This window comes from Pseudophryne corroboree, chromosome 2 (genome assembly GCF_028390025.1).
Source record: "Pseudophryne corroboree isolate aPseCor3 chromosome 2, aPseCor3.hap2, whole genome shotgun sequence".
NCBI classification, from domain to species: Eukaryota; Metazoa; Chordata; class Amphibia; order Anura; family Myobatrachidae; genus Pseudophryne; species Pseudophryne corroboree.
Window position 1 is genome coordinate 612,844,279 of NC_086445.1, and position 22,733 is coordinate 612,867,011.

Below are 22,733 nucleotides of genomic sequence, written 5' to 3' on the forward strand. Positions count from 1 at the left end.
CCTGAAAGATAACAAAGCTCTTCTAAATGGTAAAGGCAGCTGTACCTAGACAGCTGTCTAGCTTGCCTCTGTGTCCATGAGGCTCTCAATGGATGGAAAGTTATGGCTGGTATTTGCAGTCCTTGCTAATGCTCTAAATTCCTATTATATAAGACCTAGGACAGGAGTGTAAGCCAGAGTGCCTATGTAAAGACTAGAATTTGAGCAAGACATCACTGTACATATTCAGAGTATTATCATAATAATACCAGTAAGGGGCAGTATGTATATTAATTTAAAAAGGTATTTTGTAAATACATGGTACTGTTGGTAAAAAAAATTTTTATAGACATATGGGTGCTCGTATTCTCTAGATATGTACTGTATATTTTGTATATATAGTTCTTTTAACTTGAGACAAAGTCTGTCAGTGGTGTAATTACTTCCTCCGCAGACCTTGCGCTGGCGTGGGGGCGGCGGCTGCTGATGGGTGATGAACGAAGGGGACTGACTCTGCCTTTCACCTATAGCAGGAGCCAGCCACGAGTGGCTGCCCAATCAGAAAGATGTGAGGGGCAGAGCGGAGCTCTGCTGTCTGTGGGAGGATTCCAGGGGGCAATGTGGTATGCGGAGATGGAGAGAGGCTGAGCAACAGCCTGCAGCAGCAGCCCACCCGGAAGTGCGGATCAATTTACTGCCCCTTACACCTTTCAGTGTGTGTGTGAGCGGTCAGAGTAGACGCCGGCCAAGCCAGGGCAGCGTGGTGCGCACTGACTATGCGGACTGGAGAGAGGTTGAGCTGCATGTCTGCACAGCAGCGGCACCCAGGACCTGTTTACCGTATCTGACAGACAGTCATAATGTCACAGTAATATTGAGACTGAAGTGTGAGTATTTATAACTGTTTATTTGCATGGTCATGGTTGCCTATGTTTGGGGCTATTCACTAAACTGTAATTGGGCACCCCTGGCAATGAGCATGACACCCCTGACAATGAGCATTACAACCCTGGCAATGAGCATTACAACCCTGGCAATGAGCATGACTCCCATAGCATGAAACCACTGGCATCGAGCATGGAACCCAGAGCATGAAACCCTTGGCAACGATCATTGAACCTAGAGCATGAAACCCCTGGCAACGAGCATGGAACCCAAAGCATAAAAACCCCTGGTAATGAGCAGGTAATTTAAAAGTAATTAGAAACTTTACTGTGGAGCGTAATGTGTAATGGGCATTATGGCGTGTGGTATAATGTGTAATGGGCATTACGGCGTGTGGCATAATGTGTAATGGGCATTACAGTGTGTGGCATAATGGGTGCTGGGAGGGATCCGACTGGATCTGGAAAATGCAGAAAGCAGGACGTACACTTCTATAGGATTATGCCAGCAAAAGCTGGCTTTACTCAATGCATCCTTTAGTACATGCTATGTTTTCTCATCTTTCTCTCTGCCCCCCCCCCCCCCTGCCATCTCCTCTCTGTGACCATCTCTCTCAGGTAGGACTTGCGCTGCTGCTGCCGCCCACAACCAATGGCGGTGATAACAGTATATGGTGCTATGGAATGTTTGAGGAAGGGGGGCCCCAAATTGGTATCTTGTCTAGGGCCCCATGAGGTCTAACTCCGCATCTGCTCCTTGGTGATTGAGATATGCCACTGTTGTGGTGTTGTCAGTTGAATTTGCACAGGCCTGTCCTGGAGAATACTGTGTGTGCCAGTGCCAATGCTTTGTTCCAGTACATTGATTGGTAACTGATTGATTGGTAACCTCAGTTCCAGTACATTGATTGGTAACTGAGACTCTGCCAGGCTCCATCTCCCTTGAAACGAGTGTTGCGAAGGCTGTAGTGAGAAGCACCCAATTCGGGATCCCAAACCTCCGGAGTCAGGGTTATTATCTGCCGTTTGATCTGTTGAGGCTGGCCATTCCATTTGGCTAGAATCAATCTTTGTAAAGTGCGAGCGTAAAATTGTGCAAATTCTACCATGTCATATGTTGATACCATCAAGCTGAGGACTTCCATGGCCGAGTGAATTGACACCTGAGGATGGTGAAGGGACCACTGTATTTTGTTCCTTAGTTTTAATATTTTGTTCACTGGTAGAAACAGTCGTTGATTTTGAGAATCTAGCAGGGCTCCCATATGTACCTCTTTTGGGACGGTATGAGTGAGGACTTTTTCCAGTTGATAAGCCAACCATGACTTTGTAGGAAGGCTATCGTTGTTTGTAATTTGCTGTGCAATACCTCTTGTGTACTGGCCAGGAGCAGTATGTTGTCCAAATAAGGAAGTATCCTTATTCTCTGATGACGCAGGTGTGCTGCCATGACTGCCATCACTTTTGTAACTAGTCAGGGCGCTGTAGCCAGGCCAAACAGCAGCACCTGGAACTGATAGTGTTGGTTTAGGATAGCAAGCCTCAGGTATTGTTGATGTGACAGTGCAATAGGTATATGCAGATATGCATCTTGTATGTCCAATGACACCATGAAATCCCCTGATTTCATTGCTAGAACTATGGAGTGTAGGGTTTCCATGCAAACCTTGCAATCCTTGGAAACTTTCACAAATCTGTTGAGAGATTTGAGATTGAGGATAGGTCTGTATGTCCCATTTGCCTTGGTACAAGGAACAGGGAAGACTAATAGCCCCTTTTATTTTGAGCCCGAGGAACTGGCACTCTTACTCCTGACTGGAGGAGTGATTGAAGCACTTTTTGTGGTGTCCAAGACTTTTCTATGTCTGATGGAAGGCTCGTGCGAAAATACTGCTGAGGAGAGACGTCCTTTGAAAGAGATGGTGTACCTGTGAGAGACTACCTCTTGCACCCAAGCACCTGAAGTGTTCTTGCTTCAGAGTTATTGCGAAGTGAAGAAGTCATCCTCCCACCCTAAGGTCTCGCACGGGGAGGCCCACCCCATCAGGCTGTGGCTTTATCAGGTTTTTGCTGGGGGTTGTTTTGCTGCCCATAACTGCTTAGTCTTGGGCTTAGTAGACGTTGAGACATTTGATTGCCTAGGAAATGCTTGTCCTTTCGCTTTTCCTTGTGGGCGAAAGGTACGAAAATTTGAGCTCTTAAAACGTGGAGTAGAAGCTGAAGGGAATAAAGCTGTTTTGGCAGCCGCTAAGGATGCCACTATTTTGTTCAGTTCTTCTCCAAACAGAACATCTCCCGCAAAGGGTAGAACTTCCAGAGCTTTCTTGGAGTCTAAATCCGCTTTCCAAGAGCGTAACCTAATAATGCGTCTTGCAGGCACAGATGTTGCCGACGCTTTTGCTGCCGACACACCAGCAGCACATAGTGCTTCCCTAATGAAAGAAGTCGCTTTCTAGATAAAATCCAAATATATTCTGCACTCTTCTGATATAACTAGAGGCATTTCCTCCTCTATTGCCTGCAACCAAGGTTCAATAGCTTTTGCTGCCCATGAGGCTGCTATTGTAGGTCTATTTTCAGCACCCGTCAGTTAAAAGATATTCTTGAGGCAATTTTCAGTGTGTCTATCTGTGGGTTTCTTAATGATTAAATATTTGTAATAGGTAAGGTAGATGTTTTTACCAAACGTGTGATATGAGAATCCACTGGAGGAGGAGCCTCTCACCTCGCACTATACTCCAAAGCGATAGGATAGTGAGATGTTAATCATTTAGACAGGAAACTTTTTACAAGGGGTATTCCAAGGTTCCTGTCTAATTTCCATCAAATGGTTATTTTCTGTCATTTAAATACATCAGTTTCCCTAGCAACAGCCGCAGGTTCACCTTCAGATAACTGAAGGATCTGTTTGATTGCATCTATTAATGCTGGTACATCTACAGTAATAGAAGGCTCCTCCTCTGCTACACATGAATCTGTGACAGAGAGAGTGTTCTTTTCACCTTCCTCCTCAGATGACTTGAGACTGATATAATAGTAGACTGAGAGGAAGATGTAGTACAGTATTTCTATTTAATCTAGAATGTTGCCTGTTCCCTGGCCAGAGGCGTAGCTAGGGTTTTTAGAGCCCAGGGCAAGATCAATAATGGCGCCCCCCAAAAAAAAATAAAAACTACAAAAGGAAAGTATGTGCACATGCCACCGGTGTCACTGTATATAAAGATGTCAGGGTGTGTAACTATGTATAGATGTAGGTGCAGTGGTCGAAGTTGAATTTTTGAAGGGGGAATGAAAAAGTGTAGATAGCAATTATGCGGAAAAGGGGGCATGGTCACTCAAAAGGGGCGTGTCCTTCAGTATAGTAGGACCCCTTATACTTTCTAGTACTGGCGCCCCTTTCACATTATAGCACACGGTATGAGCCGAAATTCACATTATAGCACACAGTGTGAGCCGAAGTTCACATTATAGCACACGGTATGAGCCAAAATTCACATTATAGCACACGGTATGAGTTGAAATTCACATTACCCCACATGGTATGAGCCGAAATTCACATTATAGCACACAGTATGAGCCGAAATTCACATAATAGCACACGGTATGGGCCTAAATTCACATTACAGCACATGGTATGAGCCAAAATTAACATTATAAAGTAAAGGGATCCTACCCCCTTAATTAACAAGGCCTGTGGGGCACTGTGGTGAGGGGAGCCTACCCCCTTAATTGACTAATTGCAGAGTTTAGCAGCAGAAGGGTTGCAGCGGTTTCTCACCCCAAGCTGCGGCGCTTCTGCCACCTCCGACACTCCACAGCATCACGATATGCACAGCATCTATTCTCATCTCCTGTGTGTACCTGCCATGACACACTGCCGCCCGTGGGTGTGACAGCGGAGCAATCCCAGGAAAGTGAGACTGTCCTGCTGAATGTGGGACAGTTGGGAGGTATGACCATTCAATACAAAGTGCACTGCAATGGGTGGCATATAATACAGAAAACACCAAAGACTTCCATAAAGTTAATAGAACATCAAGGCTGCACAGGTTGGCGCCCTCGAATGGAATATATACAGAAATATATATAACCCGGCACTCCACCTATAAAGAAACTGGTTTTGGTGCCCTCACAGTAAATTAATATTTGTTGACAGAGGTGTGGCACTCAGAAACATTTTGTAAATAAAACTCACAGACACCAAAGTCGTAGTTCAACATTTTAATCCATGCAGGATTCATTGCCTATATATATATATATATATATAAAATTATACACGCACATATAATGTATATAAAATATATATATACATATATATGTGGAGAAAAGCTGGCGGCACTCTCAGGACTTTGTAAATAATAGTAATATAAAGGCAATCAAAGCCTATTAAGCATCAACGTTTCAGTTTTATTTGAAAAACTTTCGTCAGGATACAGAGCATACAAAAACACATACCTTTATAGAAGAAATCACCCACAGTGTGAACTCGTGGTCCGGAGGCTGCAGCTGGGGTGAATGACGTCACAGCAATTGCGACGGGTGCCGAGTCTGCACCGAAGACCCGTGAGCCGTTGCCAGGAGACCATTACAAACAGACGGAAACATACCAGTGTAAATATATAACCTCAAAAAACATATGTCACAGAGAGCATACTAAGCGGGATGTCATAAAAACGATGATGATTGCACCAAGCAGCACCCATCATTCTGAAATGAATCCTGCAAATCAATAATATACGTTATTAGTACCGATGATGGCAATGCCATGTGTAATCAGCATAAGGAGTGTGGTCACTCATAACACTACTTTTGACATTTATTGAGAAAGCGGATGACGCTGATGTATATCAATATATCTAAAGACCTTACTGACGTCATCACAGTGACACAATGTGTCAATGTCTATAATCTAGTCATATAGTGCGCTAGAAAGATGTTTTCAAAAGGCGCTTCAAGGAATGGGCTGCGCCGATGCTGATATATACCGATATATACCGGCCACCACAGCATTTATACATATATATGTATATCTATCTATCTATATATATCTATATATATATATGTCCTCACAGACCACAACTTGTGTGATGTCTACAGAGCACATTATTGTACCTCATTTATCAGCACAACAAAGGCCCTTCTCCATCTTCTACCTGCCTCCTCCTGGGAACGGCTACCTTCGTTTGACTGTGCCCGCAGCTTTTACTGTGTTTTTCAACACAGTAGTGACTGAGCCTAGAGCTGCACTGTGAAGCAGGGATGAGGTAAGACAGAGAGCCGCGCAACTCCGAGGTCACGCACGCGCACACGCGATACATAGACTGTGCAGGGGGGAGTAGGGGGAGGCTCCTGGCTGCCGCTGCCTGTACAGTGTGACAGGCACAGCAGCCGGAGCCGGGGAACAGAGGCGGAAAAACTGTTGCATGGGGCGAGCGGGCCATGCAGGTGCCGGTAGATTTTGTTGAAGGGGAGTGGCAGATGTGGAGCGGCGGGAGATTGCCTGTGAAATAGATCTTGAGATATATTTATACATACAGTTATATATGTATTACATACATATATAACTGTTTGCATTTGGGGTGTTCAATATTATATATATATATATATATATATAGTTAAGACAAATTACCGGCACTCACTGTCTTAAATGTAGTACGCCCGGGTGCCCTCCGTCACTTTCGTGCATGTAAACAAATTTGTACTCCGGCGGCACTCACTCAGGACTTGTACAGCAAATCAATAAAGCAGAGACAACGCTCTTAACTTAGTTAACGTTTCAGATTTATATCTTTCGTCAGAACAGCATATACACAATAATCCACGTACCTTTATACCCTTCACCATCACCCGTGCACTGTATCCCAGGCTCGTCCACGCCGGCGGGGGACGGATGACGTCATCAACCTGCACCACTCTCCCAGACGCTCCTCCCCGTCGACGTCCCGGTTGCCATAGGGACCATCTATAAACAACAAGAGTGCAATATACATTATACCACGTCTCCAGTAAAAACGCTGGAATCAGCTACCAAGTTACGCATGACTAGCAATCAATCATAATAAGTTTCAAGTATAAAATCATTTTGACCTATATATTATCCACTTTTAATCTATAAAACAGTTTAAGCTAAAATGCTCATTAAGCCCACCTGGGGTAACTGTATTTAAACGGTGTATCCACCTGGCTTCCCGCTGTAATAACAACCTACCTCTATCGCCACCGCGAATATTTTTAGGTTGTTGGTCAATGATTTTATATTTGAGGGTTGCCAACCCATGTCTAAACTTGGCAAAATGCCTGGCCACTGGTTGTGCCTGGCTCTGTCCCTCAATAGCTGCACGGATCGCGGACCTATGCATGGCCATTCTCTCGCGAAATTGTCGTGTGGTTTTACCCACATAAAAAAGCCCACATGGGCATCTTATATAATAAATCACATGGGTACAAGTACACGTCAGAATTTTGTCTATTTTTATGAACTTCCCCGTATGGGGATGTGAAAAACCAGGGCCCACCTCCATGTAGCTGCAAGTTGTGCAGCCCACACATCTGTAACACCCTGGTTTTTTAGTCAAAAATGTAGTTTTCTGGATAGGTCGAAAAGAAGAAATGTCATTATGTACCAAGTAATCCTTCAGGTTCCTATTCCTAGTATAACTAGGCAATAGGGACATATCCTTGAAGGTACTTGTTTCCTTATCCGATGCAATGATTGACCAGGCTTCCCTCGTATGTTTAGATATTTCACCACTAATAGTTGTAAATCTCTGAACAAAGGGGATTTTATACTGCGTCTTATCTATCTTAGCACTTGATTTTCTAAGTAGATCCCTTCTATCTAGCTTTAAAACCTTCGCTTTAGTTTTCATCAGTTCCTTCCAATTATATCCCCTTGACTGAAAATTACGGGCCATACCATCTATCTCCAATTCAGTATTAACAATATTATCTGAGATTCTTTCTGTGTGCCCTTAGGAACTGGGAATATGGTAAACTATATTTGGTTGTAGCGGGGTGAAAGCTAGACGCCTGCAATAGGGTGTTTTTATCGGTCGGTTTTTTGTAGAGACCAGTATGCAACCGTCCTTCTGACAGAGTAATTTCGACATCCAAATAATTTACCCGTACCTCACTAATAATAGCAGTAAACTTAATGTTTACATCGCTCTGATTGATCTCTGAGATCAATTGATCAAGGGATTCCCTGGTTCCAGACCAAATGAGAAGCAGGTCATCTATGTAACGAGTAAAGAATATTATTCTTTTTGCGTTACTTGGGTTAGAGAAGAACAAATCTTTTTCTATCTCGAACATAAAGCAGTTCGCAAATGCTGGGGATACGCAACTACCCATTGCACACCCCTGCAGTTGTTCGAACCACCTGCTGTCGAACAAAAAGTTATTATGTGTCAGGGTCAGTCTCAACAAGTCTAAAAAGAATTGTAAATCCGGGCCCTGATACAATGCGTGACTGGATAACAGACGTCTTGCCGCCTCTATACCCCTATCATGTGGGATGTTGGTATAGAGGCTGACCACATCCAGCGTACACAATATGGTCTCAGCAGGCAGATTGGGCAATGATTGTAATTTACTAATTAATGATGTTGTGTCCTTAAGGTATGTAGACTGTGCCTGAATTACAGGCTGGAAATAATGATCTAAATATTGCGACACCTTGTAAAAGACAGAGTTGCGGGCTGAAATGATCGGACGACCCGGTGGCTCTGTCATATTTTTATGAATTTTAGGTATTGTATAGAAGACAGGAGCCACCGGGAAGTCCTGTACCAGTGCCTCCCGCAGAGCTGTAGTAATTAAACCCTCCTGCACTGCTTCCTCTAACATGTCTTTAAGTTCACAATTATATATGTCTGTCGGATCTATCAACAAACTTCTATATACCGAAGTATCTAATAATTGTTTGTACGCTTCCTTCTTATATTGGCATAGACTCTGTACAACGATACCACCCCCCTTATCTGCAGGGCGTATAACTATGCTCTGATCATTACTCAGATTGACCAATGCTTCCCTTTCCCCTTTCGATAAATTAGACCTCTGCTTCTGATGGGATTTAGCTGATTCCCCTACTTTAGAGTCTAAGACCCTCGCAAAGCACTTGAGTGAAGTATTAGATGTAACAGGGTCAAAGTTCGAGCGTTTTTTCAATGAGCTGGGAATGTCCGACCTCTTTGTCAATTGTGGTTGTATTGAGAAATGTTCTTTTAACCTTAGCCTTCTATTGACGTTATAAGAATCAATTTTCCACTGGAAATCATTAAACTCCGTAGTAGGTATGAATGACAGGCCTTTACCTAATACTGAGAGTTCATCTGTGGTCAACACCCGTCCTGATAGATTGAAAATTATGTTGTTTTCTTCGTTTTGGTGGTTGTTTTTTTTACTGATTCTTTGGTTTTGCTTACTGCGCCTTGTGATGTATCTGCTTTGGCGCCTCACATGGCTCTTGTATTGACCCCCAAAGGGGGCTTATTTCTCTGTGATCGGCCAGCTGACTCATTTTCACTAAAAGTGGACTGTTCACCACTAGATGTGTCTGTCCCATATCCCCTACGGGGTCTCTGCTTGAATCCACGTCGTTGTTGTTGGCGTCGGCCGTCCGGGTTATTAACCCAGCTGTAAACGGTACCTTCCTGATAGTCCTTCTGTACCGTAAGTAATTTACGCCTTTTGAACTGTACTAGCTCCTGTTTGCATGCTTCCAATTGCTCTGTTAATTTATCCATCCATTTTACTTCTGGATCAGCCCTAAGTGCAGTCAGGTGTTTCTCCTCAAATGCCACAGTCATCTCTTTCAACAGATTCATTTCACGTGCCGATTCCTCTATTACTAGAAGAATCAGATCGAGACTACACTTATTGAGAATGCCTATCCATTTCCGGCAAAATTCAATATTGTACTTTCCTATCGTAGGAATGTTACGCACCCTGAAACCCCGTGGAATCTGGCGGTTTCGGTGATAATCCGATAACGTTACACCATGCATAAAAAAGTCCGTTTGTTTCTTATGTAAACGCAATAATTTCTGATAAATAATATCATTGCTTTCCAGGCCACCTGACGTGGCCAAATCTTCTTTAAATCTGATATTTTCCGCATCAGCATCTGAAAAAGACCATATGTCGCATGCGGCAACATCGATATGCCGGTAACCTCCAGGTTCTCCTGGATCCGTACCATGTGCCATGGTCACCTTAAACAGCAAACCTTTACTGTGAAACACCAACACCAGATGACTGATTGAAGATAGAAAGTCAGAAAAACGTTGACGGTGCCTTGTATAATCCAGATCAGATACTCTCACTCAGAGTGTCAGTATCCGACTTCAGGACAAAATGCAGTTAAGACAAATTACCGGCACTCACTGTCTTAAATGTAGTACGCCCGGGTGCCCTCCGTCACTTTCGTGCATGTAATCAAATTTGTACTCCGGCGGCACTCACTCAGGACTTGTACAGCAAATCAATAAAGCAGAGACAACGCTCTTAACTTAGTTAACGTTTCAGATTTATATCTTTCGTCAGAACAGCATATACACAATAATCCACGTACCTTTATACCCTTCACCATCACCCGTGCACTGTATCCCAGGCTCGTCCACGCCGGCGGGGGACGGATGACGTCATCAACCTGCACCACTCTCCCAGACGCTCCTCCCCGTCGACGTCCCGGTTGCCATAGGGACCATCTATAAACAACAAGAGTGCAATATACATTATACCACGTCTCCAGTAAAAACGCTGGAATCAGCTACCAAGTTACGCATGACTAGCAATCAATCATAATAAGTTTCAAGTATAAAATCATTTTGACCTATATATTATCCACTTTTAATCTATAAAACAGTTTAAGCTAAAATGCTCATTAAGCCCACCTGGGGTAACTGTATTTAAACGGTGTATCCACCTGGCTTCCCGCTGTAATAACAACCTACCTCTATCGCCACCGCAAATATTTTTAGGTTGTTGGTCAATGATTTTATATTTGAGGGTTGCCAACCCATGTCTAAACTTGGCAAAATGCCTGGCCACTGGTTGTGCCTGGCTCTGTCCCTCAATAGCTGCACGGATCGCGGACCTATGCATGGCCATTCTCTCGCGAAATTGTCGTGTGGTTTTACCCACATAAAAAAGCCCACATGGGCATCTTATATAATAAATCACATGGGTACAAGTACACGTCAGAATTTTGTCTATTTTTATGAACTTCCCCGTATGTAGCTGAGACCATATTGTGTACGCTGGATGTGGTCAGCCTCTATACCAACATCCCACATGATAGGGGTATAGAGGCGGCAAGACGTCTGTTATCCAGTCTCGCATTGTATCAGGGCCCGGATTTACAATTCTTTTTAGACTTGTTGAGACTGACCCTGACACATAATTACTTTTTGTTCGACAGCAGGTGGTTCGAACAACTGCAGGGGTGCGCAATGGGTAGTTGCGTATCCCCAGCATTTGCGAACTGCTTTATGTTCGAGATAGAAAAAGATTTGTTCTTCTCTAACCCAAGTAACGCAAAAAGAATAATATTCTTTACTCGTTACATAGATGACCTGCTTCTCATTTGGTCTGGAACCAGGGAATCCCTTGATCAATTGATCTCAGAGATCAATCAGAGCGATGTAAACATTAAGTTTACTGCTATTATTAGTGAGGTACGGGTAAATTATTTGGATGTCGAAATTACTCTGTCAGAAGGACGGTTGCATACTGGTCTCTACAAAAAACCGACCGATAAAAACACCCTATTGCAGGCGTCTAGCTTTCACCCCGCTACAACCAAATATAGTTTACCATATTCCCAGTTCCTAAGGGCACACAGAATCTCAGATAATATTGTTAATACTGAATTGGAGATAGATGGTATGGCCCGTAATTTTCAGTCAAGGGGATATAATTGGAAGGAACTGATGAAAACTAAAGCGAAGGTTTTAAAGCTAGATAGAAGGGATCTACTTAGAAAATCAAGTGCTAAGATAGATAAGACGCAGTATAAAATCCCCTTTGTTCAGAGATTTACAACTATTAGTGGTGAAATATCTAAACATACGAGGGAAGCCTGGTCAATCATTGCATCGGATAAGGAAACAAGTACCTTCAAGGATATGTCCCTATTGCCTAGTTATACTAGGAATAGGAACCTGAAGGATTACTTGGTACATAATGACATTTCTTCTTTTCGACCTATCCAGAAAACTAAATTTTTGACTAAAAAACCAGGGTGTTACAGATGTGTGGGCTGCACAACTTGCAGCTACATGGAGGTGGGCCCTGGTTTTTCACATCCCCATACGGGGAAGTTCATAAAAATAGACAAAATTCTGACGTGTACTTGTACCCATGTGATTTATTATATAAGATGCCCATGTGGGCTTTTTTATGTGGGTAAAACCACACGACAATTTCGCGAGAGAATGGCCATGCATAGGTCCGCGATCCGTGCAGCTATTGAGGGACAGAGCCAGGCACAACCAGTGGCCAGGCATTTTGCCAAGTTTAGACATGGGTTGGCAACCCTCAAATATAAAATCATTGACCAACAACCTAAAAATATTCGCGGTGGCGATAGAGGTAGGTTGTTATTACAGCGGGAAGCCAGGTGGATACACCGTTTAAATACAGTTACCCCAGGTGGGCTTAATGAGCATTTTAGCTTAAACTGTTTTATAGATTAAAAGTGGATAATATATAGGTCAAAATTATTTTATACTTGAAACTTATTATGATTGATTGCTAGTCATGCGTAACTTGGTAGCTGATTCCAGCGTTTTTACTGGAGACGTGGTATAATGTATATTGCACTCTTGTTGTTTATAGATGGTCCCTATGGCAACCGGGACGTCGACGGGGAGGAGCGTCTGGGAGAGTGGTGCAGGTTGATGACATCATCCGTCCCCCGCCGGCGTGGACGAGCCTGGGATACAGTGCACGGGTGATGGTGAAGGGTATAAAGGTACGTGGATTATTGTGTATATGCTGTTCTGACGAAAGATATAAATCTGAAACGTTAACTAAGTTAAGAGCGTTGTCTCTGCTTTATTGATTTGCTGTACAAGTCCTGAGTGAGTGCCGCCGGAGTACAAATTTGATTATATATATATATATATATATATATATATATACAAATTCTGCTCCGGCACTCGGCAATGCCCCTATTATGGGACTGATCTGCTCAGGTGCCTTCCTCCCGGGGTGCAAACCCCATGCATAAAGTCTACCTCAAGTAATGAGGCGGCACTCAGAGTCTTGTAAAACAGCAAACTGTGTATTGATGCAGATCAACGTTTCGGGGTTTCCCCCTTCGTCAGGATTAGTGCAAAGTTACAAACAGTGAATTTAAATACCACTTACCCCCTCCACAGGACATCCCCTCTGGCCGGAGCCGCTGGCCGCGCCGTCCCGGTCTTCAGACTGACGTCACCGCTGTCTCACCGGAAGTGACACGTCGGCGCCGGGAGGCGCGTCCATGGCAACCAGGCCTTAACAACTAAAAAACAAATCACAGTGTAAAACAATGCCGTGAAAATCAACATATAAGACACGGCTTTTGTGTAAAAACTCGGTACAAGGTATTACCTATTAAAACCACAGTATTAAAAGTGTTTCTCACATATGCACGTGACTTGCTTTGTGCTAAGCATATTGTATCTTTAAACATAGTGAAATATTTGGCCATACTTACTACAACCTACACCAGGCTCCCCTCTGTCAAACAACAGGGAACCTCCCTTTTCCCCTGTATCCCTATTAACCATTTATAAGCTATACAAGCATATATTAAAAATGGTGTAAATCAACTGACTCTGAACTTCTCTTTTCTCGATTCTATCTATACCTGTGTGGATCCCCGTCTGTTCTCCGCTGTAAACTGGGTACAACCCTGCCTGTGTTATCCATCCACCAGTGTAAATATTGTTATCCCCATTGCGTATTTGTGGGGACTGATCGTGTGTCATCCAAGTCACATTTAAACACCCCTCCCCTACTCTGTTAGATGAAGTTGATTAAACCAAGATTATCATTCATGCCGGCAGGTCTAAGGGTGTTTAGCCTATGAATCCATCTTGATTCTAGCTGAAGGAGTTTTCTGCCCCTATCGCCCCCCCCGTAAGGATTCTGGCACGTGATCAATAATTCTGTGTTTAAAGGTGGCCATAGTGTGTCTATACTCAAGAAAATGTTTGGCAACAGGTTGATCCCCTATGCCTGAAGCAAGGGCATTTCTTATGGCCAACCTGTGTTGTGCCATCCTTATTTTGAATTGGCACTCAGTTTTGCCTATGTAGTACCTGCCACAAGGGCAAATAATCGCATAAACCACATATCTAGTGGTGCAAGTCAGGGGCCATCTAATTGGAAACTTCTTTCCTGAGTATGGATGTACAATGTGGTCTCCCACCGACATGTGTGAGCACGTCGTGCATCCTGTGCACTTGAAACAGCCGTTTTTGCGTTTCAAAAAATGCACTGGTGTTACTTTAAATTTGGCCATATCAGTTTTGACCACCATGTCTTTGATACTCCTACCACGGACATAGCTGGGCATAACCCGCTGGTGGCGAAACATCGGTAATTCTGGGTCAGTTGCCCCAAGGGGCCATAATTTCTTTGCCTCCTTGCGTACCTGATTGCTGTGAACATCAAACTCACAGACCCAAGGAATTACACCCTCCTGCTCTTTTGCTTTTTTAGGTTTCAGGCACTCTTCTCTATTCATCCTTTCTGCTTTCCTTCTCGCTTGAACTAATAATTGTCGTGGGTAACCTCTGGCTCTCAGTCTAAGCTCCATTTCATCTAATTGTTTGTCCCTCTGTCGTGTGCAGTTGTTACTCTTGCACACTCTCAAAAATTGAGAGTAGGGGATACTTCTAACCGTGGAGGCTGGATGACAACTGTCATACCTCAGAATTGTATTTCGGTCGGTCGGTTTTTTAAACAAAGACGTCACCAACTGACCTTCCTGAATTTTAATGTTGAGGTCTAGAAAGCAGATTTCACTGCGACTGCTACTCATGGTCAATTTTACCGGACTGGCAGTGTTGTTCTGTTGCAAGATCAAGTCTTCCAAATCTGTTATCTCTCCTTGCCACATTAAAAGCAGGTCATCTATATATCTGTAGTATAGAAATAATCTGCTAGATACCCTGCTATCAATGAAAAAGAGGCTGCGCTCTACCTCCCACATAAACGCATTCGCAAACGAGGGTGCCACGGAAGATTCCATGGCACACCCCGTTAGCTGCCTGTAGAATTGACCATCAAAACTAAAGAAATTATGAGTTAGCGTGAAATTCAATAGTGCCATGAAGAAATCTATATCTGGGCCCTCATATGCCGGGTTGCCTATGATCAGCTCTCTGACCGCTTTAAGCCCTTGTCCATGGGGAATACAAGTATACAAACTTGTTACATCGATGGTGGATAATGTAATATCTGCCGGAATCTGTGCAAATGATGCAAATTTGTGCAATAACGTGGTTGAATCCTTGAGGTGGGTGAAGGTGCCCTGTATACAGGGCTGCAAGTAACTGTCCAAAAAGATCGCAACTGGTTCGCACAGGGACCCCCGGGCAGATATAATCGGTCTGCCCGGTGGTCTCTGCGCGTCCTTGTGGACCTTGGGGATGGTGTAAAACAAAGGTGACACCGGGTGTTCCGTCACCAATTTCTGGGCTACTTCTAATGAAATGATTTCTTCATCCCTTGCTTGTTGCAAGATACATTTTAATTCAGTCAGGTATTTAGACGAGGGGTCATAAGATAACTTTTCATACGTCTGTTCATCACCGAGGAGCCTATGACATTCAGCTTTGTAATCATCTACCTCCTGGACCACTATTGCTCCCCCCTTGTCCGCACTACAGATCACAATGTCCTTCCTCCTGCTCAGTTTTTGAAGGGCTTCTCTCTCATCTTGTTGTAAATTATGATGTCTTGAGGGCTCTCCCCTGTTGTTGGAAGCCTCCAACATCCTATGGAATGTCTTAAGTGAGGCATTGTGAGAAATTGGTTCAAAACGGGACTTGGGGCCTAATTTCTGGATCCTGGGGGGTAAAGATGCTTTTTCTTTTGACGGTGGTTGTTTGCTGAAGTATTCTTTCAATTTTAACGACCGGTGCAGCCTGAAGGTGTTAACCTTCCATTTAAAATCATCACCATAATTCGTGGGTACAAATGAAAGCCCTCTGCTCAGGACTTTCGTTTCTGCGGAGGAGACTGCTGTCTTTGACAGGTTAAATATTAGAGTATCTTCGCCCTGGGTAATTTGGGTCGGGTTCTGTCTCTTGTTCTGTCCGCCCCGTCTTGTGTTTTTCTGTTTCTTCCCCGTGCTGGAGCCCCTGCACGGGTGGTAGCCCCTAAAGGGGTCTCGCGTTGTGAAAAAGACGGTGATGAATTACGGGCATCGTCCGATTCACTCGCCGATGTATTGTCAAAACGGACTGAATGTCTCTCTCTCCGATACCGTTGAAACTTCCCTCCTGGGTTGCCACTGCTTGTGGTTCCCAACCATGGATATACACGGTGGTGAATGTAATCATGCTGCACTTTAATCAGTTTTTCTTTCTTGAACCTCAGTAAGTTGTTTTTATATTGTTCCACTTGTTCTTTAAGTTTTGTAAGCCAACCCACCGACTGTACCGCTGCCAATAATTGGGCATGCTCCTTCTCGAATGTGTCAATCATGTCTCTGGTTTTTATATGCTCTCTCGTTGATTCATCAATGACCAACAGGATCAAATCCATGGAGCATTTATTCAGTATGGAAATCCATTTTTTGCAGAATTCCATACTGTATCTGCCTATCGTGGGCACATTGTGCACTCTGAACCCCCTTGGCAGCTGCTTTGCTCTATAATAGTCTGATAAAGTGCGACTGTGATATAAATAATCAAGTTCCCTTTTCTTCAAGCGAAACAGATCTTTAAAGGCATCCTCATTTGTCGTGATTTGTGCTTCAGAAAAAATGGGCTCTTTGTGCAAAATGCTCTCAGCCTCCAGGTCAGAGAAGCTCAGCGTGTCATGCGTATCGCAATGAAGTAGAAAGGAGGTAAAATCACCCTGCTCTGTGCCAGGAGTCGCCATCCTTAACTTCCTTTAAAGTGCTAGTGCAGCCACAATACTGTGCTTTATTGTGACCAATGTGCAAAAAAACAGGAAAACAAAGTGACAAGTGCTGAAGAAATGTTCCTGAGGAATGGAAAGTCTATTCCAAATTAGAATCGTCCTGTGCCCTGAGCTAAGGGCCTCTGTGCCTGCACGACACCGCAAGGTCCAATACATACAAATTCTGCTCCGGCACTCGGCACTGCCCCTATTATGGGACTGATCTGCTCAGGTGCCTTCCTCCCGGGGTGCAAACCCCATGCATAAAGTCTACCTGAAGTAATGAGGCGGCACTCAGAGTCTTGTAAAACAGCAAACTGTGTATTGATGCAGATCAACGTTTCGTTGCTTGTTGGTCAAGGCAAGTTGCAGGTGGGTGATATGTAAGTGACCACCCTGTGTGAGTTTCAAGTGTCAAATCTGTTGACCAATGCTGTTTAACCCTTGCAAAACTACAACTTCTTATTCAAAATGATGAAATCTGGTGACTGTGCCCGCTTTACCACCATTTTCATGCCTAAATCATTTATGTTTAATGCAAATTGTGATGTAAATTGGTGTAAGGGACACTATTTGAAGTTTATGCAATGTTATCTTAGTGATCTATGCTTATTTAATTAATTTTATTATAATATTTTCTTAATAAGAAGCTGGAGCCGAATAAGAAGTGAATAAGAAGCTGGAGCCGAATAAGAAGTGAATAAGAAGCTGGCCGAATAAGAAGCTAACTTCAGCCTCGTCACATATACTGTGTTTTATAAATACTGCACACATGTATATAGATTATAGATAAAGTGTGTGTGTGTGTGTGTGTGTGTGTGTGTGTGTGTGTGTGTGTGTGTGTGTGTGTGAGAGATGTCTTTTTATTACACAAGCAGAAATGATCTTTTTTCGCAATTGAAGTACTGTATTAATGTTAGGAATAACATTCCCTTCACCACAAGGTGGCGCGGCGAGAGGCACGTTACTTTGATGATGTCAGGTCCCTCTGACAGGACTCGATCACACAGGGACAGCCCTTATTATACACTAGCTCAGAGATAAGACGCAGTGCCTGGCCGGGCTGCTGTCACCCACACAGAGCAGCTGCTGTTAGTGGGGAGGAGCATGCGGAAGGCTGGTGCTGCAGTGTCCCAGGAAGCTTGTTCACCGGCATAGATCAGTTAACCGATTCAGGAATGTTGCTGGATTATGACTGCAATGTAGACTAGCTGTCATTGTACTTGCTATGATCGCTGCACCTAGCAGTCCGGGGGAAAAGGCGAAGTGATGGCTACAAAGTGCCACGAAAACTGGATGGGTGCACTGCCGGTGTGCCTAAGCACATTGCCACTGTCCAACTTGGCAATACCAGGTATTTCTTCTGCCCTTCAGTTTAAACGCGTAAAAGTTATGTAATCGCATGACTTTTGGCATGTTATTATGTGTATTTATTTAATTGTGTGTGTGTTTGTACATATATACATATTGACACACTCACATGTTACAGTATAGTTGTATTATCACAGTATAATGTTAGTGTACTAGTACTAGAAAGTCTGGACTTTTCTATACCTGGAAACCCTATGGCGATATACTGGAGGACCGAAGTGAGGTTGTATACAGTAACATCACTAGTATCATTTTGTGTCCGCGCTGTTACTGTATACAGACGGGCGCCATCTAGTGGCACGCAAAACACTTGAATTCCCCCAATAGAGCTAAAGAGCAGTGTTATCCTTTTATCATAAAAGATTATTCATTCTCAGTCTCAAAGGGAAATATTTTAAGCTATTATTAAGTAAAACATGGTACGTACTGTTTTTTGTTGTTTTTTTGAGAGCTGCAGTTTATTCTGTATTTATAGAAAAGAGCACATTGTACTGAAAAAAGTTTTCTTTTGTACTGTAGAAAAAGTGTTGTAAGTGTAGCATGGTGGTAATGTGATTAATAGGTATTGCATTTTAGGCATATGTGCGACCAGACAATACTTAAATTGGATTAATAATGTATTAGCAACCTGAGCTGTTTACTAATACAGGTCCTGAGTTTTATAAATCTAGAATAACGTATTTTTAATATAAATATTATAAAATATCTACAATAATAGACTTGGTGATGAACTCTGTAAGAAAAGCACTGTTTATCTCATGCAAATATTGTTAATATTGTAGTGTGGTATTGGTGTTGAAGAGCATGCTTTGCCTATTTGGGAAATCAGTAGTACATTATTAACATTTGTTTATGCTCTAATAGTATGTCATATAGGCAAGGTTAGACTGGTCTACAGGGGCAACCCCCGGTGGGCCCTTCTCCTCTAGGGATCAGGTTCCAGATTCTGCACTTGAATTATACATTATACATGTTACTTTAAACAGGATGCAGTCAATTTACCTCCGGTCGAAATCCCGACAGCAATTGACCGACGGTCAAAATCCCGACAAGGTCAAAATCCCGACATGGACAGAATACTGACATTTAAAATACCGACATGGTCAAAATACCGACATGTAAAGTGGCGACAGGTCAAAATGCCGACATGAGTTTTTCATAATTATTTTCATTGAAACCGACTTGTTCATACTTTACCATCCCAGTGGACCTGGAGGGGGAATATAATAGTGTGCCGAGTACAGCGAGGCACCGTGCCCGAAGCGCGAGCCATGCGAGGGGACGCGATACACTTATATGGTGTCCATGTCAACCTATGTCGACATACACACAAATAAACAATGAAAACCGCATGTCGGTATTTTGACCTGTCGGCATTTTGCATGTCGGTATTTTGACCTTGTCGGTGTTTTAAATGTCGGTATTTTGTCCATGTCGGGATTTTGCCCGTCGGTCAATTGCTGTCGGGATTTCGACCGTCGGGATTTTGATTGGAGGTTTTTCATACCGATCCCACTTTAAACTACATGGGACAATGGTGTATTTTGTACAATGCATTGCTGTTATTAATCTGGTACATTATCCTAATTGCAGTAGCAGTATTTACTGTATATATTTATCAAGGGGCCCAGACCATTCACTCTCTAATGCAGAGATTTTCAACCTTTTACAACTCGCGGCACACTGAATGATCTAAATATTGCCAAGGCACACTCAAATAAAATGGTTATGCATGGTGAAGTTGCATGTCCTAGGATGTCATGTCTCAGTTTCTCCATAGGTAACACCTAAGCCACATCTGAAAAAGCCAGAAAAGCCCAACACTGCCCGGGCCCAAAATTAGAACTGCCTCTGCAACCACTAAACCCGCTCTGTTTCTATGGCGGCACACCTGGAGACTGCTCTGGGCACACTAGTGTGCCACGGCACAGTGGTTGAAAAACACTGCTCTAATGGTAAGGCAAACCAATGTGGTGACTGGCCACACTCCCTCTGGAGACTGGTCACACCCCTAAAGATGGGCCCCTACCACTGCATCCCCCCTGGCGGACTCTTAAAGCTCCCAGTCCGACACTGCATATAGGTCATTATGGGGCTCAGGTAGAATTGGATGTAAGTGCACTTTGCACTTGTGTTTTTGTGCTTACTACGTGTGCTCGGCAATGATTAGGATCAAATGAGGTTTGAGGTAAAAATATGGTAAAAAAGGGGCAGACTAGATGAACCAAGTGGTTCTTATCTGCTGTCACATTCTATGTTTCTATGTTTAATAATGATTTGCATCTATGGCGATGGGATGCATTTTGTACTTATGATTCTCTACGCCAGTGGTTTCCAAACTCGGTCCTCAAGGACTCCTGACGGTTTATGTTTTCCAGGTCACCAGGCAGGTGTATGACCAAATGTCACATTTTTTAAATCCACAGGTGACATGGAAAACGTGAGCTGTTAGATATCCTTGAGGACCGAGATTGATAACTACTGCTCTATGCTTAGAGAGGTGGAACTGAGAACGCAAGCGTGGCAATGCAGTGAGGGCGTGTTCACGATTAGGCATCTCATGCAGACCACAACATAGATGCGTATACGTCTGTCCAGAGGTGGGTCACTTGCTCATCCCCTGGTGCAAAATACAAACTCATGGTTATGACGATCAGCAGCTACTTCTAATTGGGTTTTGTTCTTGAACCTTCCGAATGATCCTTTTATTACTAGGCTAACTTCTGTGATCTATTCACATTATTTCAACTATATTTGGATTCGGTCCATGGCTGAAAAATAGATATTTAACATAGTACATGCAACTTATATTTATTAGAAATAGTACCCAGACACAGATTCGGTTTTATGTATATGATACTTCATGCGATGCATCCAGCTCTACAACCTAACCAGAATTGTCCATATTTTGGACACATTTACACTCAGGATGAGCCACTGTGATTAAAATAAACTTATAAGGTGGGCACACACTGGAAAGATTTCTCTGCCGATCAATTTATCGGCAGATATATCTATGGACGGATCGGGCAGTGTGCTGAGCATACACACTGGCCGATCCATCGGCGACCGACGTCATGAACTGGGCGCCCAGTTCAGCTGTCAATCACCGCCAGCCACCGCAGCATGTGTACGGGCGGGCAGCCGACCGCCCGTACACACACAGCGACGCGCCAATATATCGGAAGATATATTGGCCGTCGGCTGTGCTGCGGGGCCGACGCGATACGTCTGTGAACGACGGAGTTCACAGACGTATCGGCTGTACACACTGGCCAATGGACCTGCGATGTATCGGGCGTTCAAGAGAACGGCCGATATATTGGCCAGTGTGTACGGGCCTTTAGGCAGAGGGTGACAGGGAGAGACAGTGGGTGACAAAGGTACAAGCATAATGCCTTGTGTGGTGTGGAGAACAGGGGGCATATACCTTGGTGGGGGCAGGAACACAGCGGTGCTTTCCTCAGTTTGGCACTCAGTCAGGCAGACTCTGACAGTGCCAGTTACTCCAGGTGTGAGCTGCCTTTAATTCACTGACAGCAGTGAATCAGAAACAATGTGCAGCTGTTTGTTAATTTGAGGCAGTGCGTGGCTGTGATCATCAGCGCGGATAGGTGGAAGGGCCCCTCTATCAGTCCAGCACATACACGGTCAGCACTGCCTCTCTTAGGTAAGGGGCAGGTCCATTGCACTGGGCCATTTATCCGACATTGCTCAAAATGGTCTGTGGAGCGGGCCAGGGGATAACTAATAGGCTGGTGCACCTAATGCACCAATGGTAGTTCCGCCTCTGATACAATCATATTTTGTTGCTCTTTTTGTCTCAACTGGTGTGCTCAGTCTGCGCTGAAGGTGGAGATTTTCTGCCTTGTGTTGGTCCTGCCCCCCGAACATGTGACATCACATAGTCACGCCAAGGTGGTGGGACCACCAGCACCCAAAAGAAGAGCATCCTTGCCCTGGTCAGATCTGCAGACAGCAGGGTGCGTGCGGACGCTTTGGACAGCTCTGCAGCAGCTTTGCTGGCAAGCACACTTTAAGCCAAATAAGGGTGTCATGGGATTGTACCACTCACACACCCAGAGTTAGTTACGGCCCTGGTCTTACTGCTACTTTCTTTTTCAACACTAGGTAATACAACCTTGACCCTGAAAATAAACGGTACACACTATATATATATATATATATATATATATATATATATATAGCAATGGAGGGGAGTGGCACTCTCAGGACTTCATTCAAGCAAAGAAGGACACAGCGGTCATAACTTGGTCTAATCGACGTTTCGATAATTTAATATCGTCATCAGGATCATCCTGATGACGATATTAAATTATCGAAACGTCGATTAGACCAAGTTGTGAC

General features: G+C 43.7%; 1 protein-coding gene across 2 annotated transcripts in view; it reads left to right on the forward strand.

Annotated features, from left to right (window-relative positions):
- Nucleotides 1-18,039: 18,039 nt before the first annotated feature.
- Nucleotides 18,040-22,733, forward strand: part of PLCXD2 (phosphatidylinositol specific phospholipase C X domain containing 2) — a 187,244-nt gene continuing 182,550 nt past the window's right edge. For both annotated transcript variants that reach the window (XM_063954787.1, XM_063954785.1), the window contains exon 1: nt 18,040-18,348. In XM_063954787.1, coding sequence (XP_063810857.1) covers nt 18,264-18,348 — 85 coding nt within the window. In that variant the 5' untranslated portion in view covers nt 18,040-18,263. The remainder of the gene's footprint in view (nt 18,349-22,733) is intronic.